General features: G+C 41.2%; 2 protein-coding genes across 4 annotated transcripts in view; both read left to right on the plus strand.

Moving 5' to 3' along the window:
- aurka (aurora kinase A) overlaps positions 1 to 2406 on the plus strand; it is a 5547-nt gene extending 3141 nt beyond the window's left edge. The window contains exons 7-9 of the mRNA XM_060891053.1: positions 1170 to 1318; positions 1470 to 1644; positions 1759 to 2406. Of these exons, the coding sequence (XP_060747036.1) occupies positions 1170 to 1318; positions 1470 to 1644; positions 1759 to 1938 (504 nt within the window). The 3' untranslated portion in view covers positions 1939 to 2406. The remainder of the gene's footprint in view (positions 1 to 1169; positions 1319 to 1469; positions 1645 to 1758) is intronic.
- Positions 2407 to 3259: 853 nt separating this feature from the next.
- The window catches only part of dnajc21 (DnaJ heat shock protein family (Hsp40) member C21), a 7506-nt gene continuing 3265 nt past the window's right edge, over positions 3260 to 7500 (plus strand). For all 3 annotated transcript variants that reach the window (XR_009649776.1, XM_060891051.1, XM_060891052.1), the window contains exons 1-8: positions 3260 to 3403; positions 3524 to 3646; positions 4122 to 4215; positions 4778 to 4901; positions 5215 to 5343; positions 5941 to 6245; positions 6318 to 6454; positions 6987 to 7074. Coding sequence is in view for 2 of the 3 variants with exons in the window: in XM_060891051.1 (XP_060747034.1) it covers positions 3550 to 3646; positions 4122 to 4215; positions 4778 to 4901; positions 5215 to 5343; positions 5941 to 6245; positions 6318 to 6454; positions 6987 to 7074 (974 nt within the window). In the remaining variant the exon portion in view is untranslated. The remainder of the gene's footprint in view (positions 3404 to 3523; positions 3647 to 4121; positions 4216 to 4777; positions 4902 to 5214; positions 5344 to 5940; positions 6246 to 6317; positions 6455 to 6986; positions 7075 to 7500) is intronic.

Genomic DNA, 7500 nt, shown 5'->3' on the forward strand with positions numbered 1-7500 from the left:
GTACAAATTAGCTTTAATTCTGATTTGCCCCGATACCGGAGACTCCTTCCACAAATGTTACAGAAATTACAAAAATACATTTATTTATTTATTTTTTTAAAATAAATGAGCTGTTGCTAGAGCAACAATTCCATATCAGACCTTGCACATTGTTCTAAACCCGTACTGCTATTTAAAGGTAACATATTCAGAGCCAATCAGAATCCTGACTTCAGGCATGAAGACATGCTAATCATCAGGATTAGACTAAAATGAAAAGGCTTCATTGACTGTAAATATTGTTGTGCGAATTTTGTGTTCAAATATAATCCGAGCATTAATACCTGCAGGTCGTGTTTCTGTGGGAACGTGCAGGACGAGTTCTTTCACAGCTCGTTACACACACACACTCTATTCAAGCGAATCTATAATATAATTTTACTTTGTATTCGCTCGCATGGTTTTGTGACAGCTTATTATTTAACACCAATCAGTCAAACCTACAACATTCGTGGGCGTCGGCTAATAAATAGCGATCTGTTTTTCATTTTATCGTCTGGTCTGACGAACACAAAGCGGCCGTGCAGGTTTTTACATAAAGAGCCTTGTGTTGCGATGCATATAAAATCCCCAGATAATTTAAAAATAAGTTTTGCACTTTCCAAACATCGACACACAAGTTTCAGCCTCACTTTAGTGTTGTGTCCACGTGTAGGAGGATGTTTTAAACTTAAATTTTGCAGTTTTTTTATTGCACCCTTCACGAGGAGACGGGATTTGATGAGCGCCTCAGCAGAAGTTCCACCTCATCAGTCCACATGTGAAGCCTTGTGTTTGTTGTTTGGTGTTTATTTTTTGGCCAGACAGTTAGCAGCGACGAACGTTTTCTCTTGCGGTGTTCAGAAGTCGAGTTTGTCGCCTTATTTTTGCTGATTTATATTTTCATTACACATCTTAAACATTCATTACATCTGGATTTGTGTATGGCCGTGTCTGCCGTGTGCAGCACTGTACAGATTCAGCTCAGTTTAAAAGCTCCTTCTGGTTTATTAGTTGTTTTCCCTCTGAGCCCAGAGAGCGGCAAGACAATAAAACTCTGCTCACCAACCTATAATTCGAACTAAGCTGTTAGATGTCTGAGTTGTCCTGTGAGAAACTGACCGATACAGTGGTTTCGTTTGGTTTCTTAGTATATAATGGAGCTGGCCGACGCTCTGTACTACTGCCATTCAAAGAAAGTCATCCACAGAGACATTAAACCTGAGAATCTGTTACTGGGAGCGAACGGTGAGCTGAAGATCGCAGATTTCGGATGGTCCGTCCACACCCCGTCCTCAAGGTACGATTTAATTCATTCGAGCGATCAGGGTGTGTCCTGGTCGTGATCCTGTATCTCTGCATACTCTGATCCTTGCTGATTTTAATGCTTTACACATCATAAAGATGAGCCACTTCTAATCCAGCAGCTTCATTCTTTCGGTCTTTGACAGGAGGTCTACGCTGTGTGGCACGCTTGATTATCTGCCTCCAGAGATGATCGAGGGCAAAACCCACGACGAGAAAGTGGACCTCTGGAGTCTAGGTGTCCTTTGTTATGAGTTTCTGGTGGGGAATCCTCCTTTTGAGACAAAGAGCCACGAAGAAACGTACCGCAAAATCTCCAGGGTGTGTGTGTGTGTGTGTGAAGGCCCCCCCCCCCCCCCAAAAAAAAAAAAAAAAAAAATATATATATTGCTTACTTCACACCTTGACCGCTTCCTCTTTCTCACTATTTTGCAGGTGGAGTTCACGTATCCGTCCCATGTGAGCGAAGGCGCTAGAGATCTGATCAACAGGCTTCTGAAACACAACCCGCTGCACCGACTTCCAATCCAAGGAGTCCTGACTCATCCCTGGGTCACCGAAAACTCCACCAAGAAGCCGACTACCTTCGGTCAAGGCCCTAAAGAGTCTCTGTGAGCCGCGGCACCCGAGCGAACACTGTGGGTTAGAGATATGAGAAATGGCAGTGATTCCTGAGCCTGGCTGCCTTTTTACCTCTCGTGTGCATGTCCCATTTCCTTCTTTGGTCTTCACGCTTCCTGTAAATATTTAACTGTTCAGAATTTGTACCTGTTATTACTTGAAACAATAATTTTAAGTGTTGTCGCCTACTCTAAGGGGGGTTTCATCGAGCTTTTTAAAGGACCGTGATTTATTTTTAGTGTTTTTTGGGCCAGATGATAGGAAATTAAACTAATTGTGTAATTATGATCGTGGTCACTTTGCAGCCCTTCAGAGACGTTAAGTGTTCATTCATTTTCCAGAAATGTGCAATATGTGAATGTGATGTGCTTCTGCTCAGAGTGTTTGTGTTCTGGAACATCACCACTATTAAAAAGGCCCTATATTCCTGTTTATTTCTAAATAAATCATGTTAAATCTGAACCTCCTGCTGTGAGTCCATGGTAATTATGTGGGTTTGTGTGTTGGTAAGAACTCAATGGGCACTTTGGAAGTCCAGCGTCTCTATGAGCCGAGTCGATTCTTTTGAACTGGTTATATGAACCGACTCACAAGAACCGAATCGGATAAATAGAGAGGATCCTGTGTTAAAGAAGAAAAGGACTTTCTCATAGTGTACAGTATGTTTTTTTTTTAACAAAAACAAAGTTTTTTTTTTTTTGTTTTTTTTTTTTTAGATATTTTAGATGCTTGACGTCTCGGTGCAAGAGTTTTATTACTTTGGAGAAACATTTAAAACACATCTGAATTGACGACATTATTCTGCCCCCTAGTGGATATCGGCTAATAAATCGGTGGATCGAAACCATCCTCTGTTAGTCACTTGTCTTTATTTATTACCTTTTTAACGCGTTATTAATGTTAGTGCAATTTTGTGCACAATTAAATTGATTTAAATTGATTTAAGTTGAATTGAGTTTTACAGAGATGAGTGTTAGAGCTGTATGTAATATGTAATATAATATTTAATGTAATATGTAGTAATATGTAATATAATGTAATTATATGTAATTTAATATATTTAATGTAATATGTATTATAATAATATTTTGTAATATGTAATAAGTAAATAATTATTATTTAATTGGTTAATAATATTTTTATTTACGCCGTATGGAAGGTATGACGAGCTTACAATGCTAATTATATCATGTTTTATCCTTAAGAAGCGTTATAAATCGAATAAAACGGAAATAGAATAAAAACATTTTTATTTTAAATTACAAACTAATCAGGGAACGGCTTTTGGTAGCGTGGTAACCGGTGTCGCCCGGAGATGACGCCATTATGCAAGCGCAGTGATGACGTCATCTCCGGTCGACGCCGGTTAGCACATTGCAGATGTACAGCAGTTAGATGATTAGTGCTTGTTATCTTTACAGAACTGACGGTCAGTGACCTGCTACTGCTTTATATAAAGGTAATAAACACTGACATCTACTAATACGGTGATACTTAACGTTTAATATTCCCGTTTTTACAAATATATATATATAAATATAACAGGCTGTTTAAGCGGAGAGTCTCCTGTTTGTTTCAGGTGTAAAAACCTTTAATCTCGACCTCATGAAGTGTCATTACGAGGTGCTGGGAGTGAAAAGGGACGCTGGAGACGATGAGCTGAAGAAAACCTACCGCAAATTAGCTCTCAGATGGCATCCAGGTGGGGCAGGGGGGCAGGTCACAGGGGTAGTGGGGCAGGTCACAGGGTGCTCCTGTGGGTGCTCTTTATATTAATGTGCACATTACTGTTACTCCTGTTACTTGACTTAGAACAGCATTATATTGTGGATTTTACATAAACATTAAATGTAACTACAAATGAATAAAATGTATGTTGTGTTGCTTCACCATCACCCCGTATGTTGTACTATAATAATAACACACACGGAGGTTATTACCTCCTTGGGTTACTTTGGAAAGGGGGATGAATACTTTTGACCTGAGGTCATTGTATTTATTCCTTAATTTTACTTTTAATATCATAACACACACTTTTGTTGCTTGGTAAAATAGTTGGTAAAAGCCGACACAGATCCCTTTTCATTTTGGTCTGAGGGGGTGTGCAAACTTTTGCTTTTGCTCTTGTTGTGATGATGTACCTCTGTGTGAGCAATAGAATGAATTTCTGGTTTCAGATAAGAACCTGGAGAACTCTGAGGAGGCAGCGGAGCAGTTTAAACTAATTCAGGCAGCATATGATGTTCTCAGTGACCCACAGGAAAGAGCCTGGTGAGCACCGCTTTAATTCATCACCTCACAACACTCTATAAGATCCATCAGTGCACCTTTAATACAGCCCAGAATCCCTCAGTGCACCTTTAATACAGCCCAGAATCCCTTAGTGCCCCTTTAATACAACCCAGAATCCCTTAGTGCACCTTTAATACAGCCCAGAATCCCTTAGTGCCCCTTTAATACAACCCAGAATCCCTCAGTGCCCCTTTAATACAACCCAGAATCCCTCAGTGCCCCTTTAATACAGCCCAGAATCCCTTAGTGCCCCTTTAATACAGCGCAGAATCCATTAGTGCCCCTTTAATACAACCCAGAATCCATTAGTGCCCCTTTAATACAACCCAGAATATATTAGTGCCCCTTTAATACAGCCCAGAATCCCTCAGTGCCCCTTTAATACAGCCCAGAATCCCTCAGTGCTCTTCAAACAAAAGCCCATGTTTCATATAAGAATTTGCTGATGAACAGCTGAAGCTGATAACAGTGTGTAGATGATTATTATAAGTCCAGCTGTTCATGTCATCACCATCATGATCAGCTTTTGTTCTGTCTGAAGGTACGATAACCACCGGGAGGCGCTGTTGAAGGGCGGAGTCAGTGGAGATTACAATGACGACAGCATCGATCTCCTTCAGTACTTCACTGTAACCTGTTACTCAGGTTACGGAGATGACGAGCAGGTAAATGAGCCAATCAGAGGGAAGAGGTCATGAGGAAAAAGGACGTTAAAATCGTTGCAGTACTACAGACGTCCACTAGGCGTCAGAAAAAGCGTGTAATTGCTCCTGTCAGTGCTGCTGTGATGAAATTCACTTTAAACTCTCGTAACAGAAAGTGGTTTTATTTGTTATTTCCTTCTTGTAAAAGTACATGAATCAATAGAGCAATATCATGACATACAAAAACAGATTCATATCTTTTACGTAATCTCGTTATAATTTTTGTCCATGTCTAACCTGCTCCCATGTCCTGTCTTGTCCTCCTCATCTGCAGGGCTTCTACACGGTGTACAGGAACCTGTTCGAGTCCATCGGCAAGGAGGAGCTGGAGCACAGTAAAGAGGAAGAGGACCAGAGTGAGGACTTTCCCTCGTTCGGAGACTCTCAGAGCGACTACGATACGGTAACCGACCGCACAAGCCACACGTGGCTACTGGGAATAAATCGGTCAAATTGTGTCATTGACATTTCTAGCGTTCATATTAGCATTTATGTTCCATTAATGGTCAGAGAGCTCGTTTTATGTTTATTTTAATCTTAAAACCCTACATCTTAATTTTAAGGCTACTCATTTAAAATAACGTTTAAGTAATATTGCTCGGGATGTCGTCATGGCAACAGCAACACTAGTATCACGCTGCTTTATAAATGATCAAATGATACGTTGATGGATAAAAAAAATCCCATAAACTCTAAGTATAACAGTCTCTATAATATAATATATAATACAAACCCCGTCTCACTCTGTGCACCTTTAATGTCGTCCCTAAACAACTGCAGTTTTAATGTAATACCTATAAAAAAAAAACTTAAATACACCGTGTGAACGTTCGTATAGAACCTTTAATGTGAGACAAACCCAAATTCACTTACTGCATCTTTAAAGGGAAGAAATCACAGGCTTCAGTGTGTGCAGTCGGTCAGAAGAGCACCAGATTTATGAAAACAGTTATATATATATAATAAAGCTACAGAAACATGGCGGTGTTTATCGGTGCAGGTGGTGCACTTGTTCTACGGCTGCTGGCAGAGTTTCTGCACAAGGAAAAACTTTGCATGGAAGGAGGAATACGACACTCGGCAGGCCTCGAACCGCTGGGAGAAAAGAGCCATGGAGAAAGAGAACAAAAAGACACGCGACAAGGCCAGGAAGGAACGCAGCGAGCTCGTGCGGCAGCTAGTGGCCTTCATAAGGAAACGCGACAAACGAGTGCAGGCTCACAGGAAACTGGTGGAGGAGCAGAATGCAGAAAAAGCAAAGAAGGTGGAGGAGCTGAGGAGGAAGCAGAAACTGGAGCAGGCTAAGTGAGCGTCTCTCTCTCTGGTTCCTCTCGGTCCTGTTTCTTCTCACTGACTCTTCATCTCTCCGTCTCTCAGGCTGGCGGAGGAATATAAGGAACAGAACTGGTCTGCGATGTCTGGACTGGAGCAGGAGCTGCAGCAGATGGAGCTTCAGTATGGACGAGATTTTGGAGACGTGGATGAGGAGCTTGAGGAGGACAGAATGGAGACAGGTACACGCTAAGGTTCTACACACATCAGTACGACTTTACTGGAGACATTAAAGGCCTCGAATCAGCTTTAGTACCATAAAATAAACTAAATATCAACATTAAACACCAAAATACAGCCGAGTCCCTTTAACGTTTAACTCATGAGTGTGTAGTGAAACTTTAATGAGTGTGTAGTGAAACTTTAATGAGTGTGTAGTGAAACTTTAATGAGTGTGTAGTGAAACTTTAATGAGTGTGTAGTGAAACTTTAATGAGTGTGTAGTGAAACTTTAATGAGTGTGTAGTGAAACTTTAATGAGTGTGTAGTGAAACTTTAATGTGGTTTTAAACTAAAGTCCCAAAGTTTAATAACATAAAGCCCTGAAATGAACACAGCGCACCTTTAATACAGTGCCCTCATGTACAAGTCCCATACTGCAGCTTTAATGTTATAGGAATAAGTTTGTTCAGAGGATAAAAAGGTGATGAAGGTTTTTAAGTGTTTGTGATGAATTTGTAGCTTTTGCTGATTCTTTTTTCCGCTGTGTGTCAGACGCTGTGGACGGCTCTGAGGAGCTGGACGAGCTTTATGATGATCTTTACTGTCCTGCCTGTGACAAGTCCTTCAAAACGGACAAAGCGTTAGTAACTGTCCAAACACACACACACACACACATACACACACACACACACACACACACACACACATACACATATACACACACACACACACACACATACACATATACACACACGCATACACACACACATGCACACACACACACACACATACATGCACACACACGCAAACACACACACACGCGCACATGCACACGCACATGCACACACACGCACATGCACGCACACACACACACACACATGCACAAACACAAAAACACACACATGCACGCACACACAGGTGCACAAACACATACACGCACACACAGACGCACGAACACACGGACACACGTGCACACACACACGTGCACACACATGCACACACACGTGCACACACACACGTACACGCACACACACACACACGCACACACATATGTGCACACACATGC

The sequence above is a fragment of the Tachysurus vachellii genome, chromosome 17, assembly GCF_030014155.1.
Source record: "Tachysurus vachellii isolate PV-2020 chromosome 17, HZAU_Pvac_v1, whole genome shotgun sequence".
Taxonomy (NCBI): domain Eukaryota; kingdom Metazoa; phylum Chordata; class Actinopteri; order Siluriformes; family Bagridae; genus Tachysurus; species Tachysurus vachellii.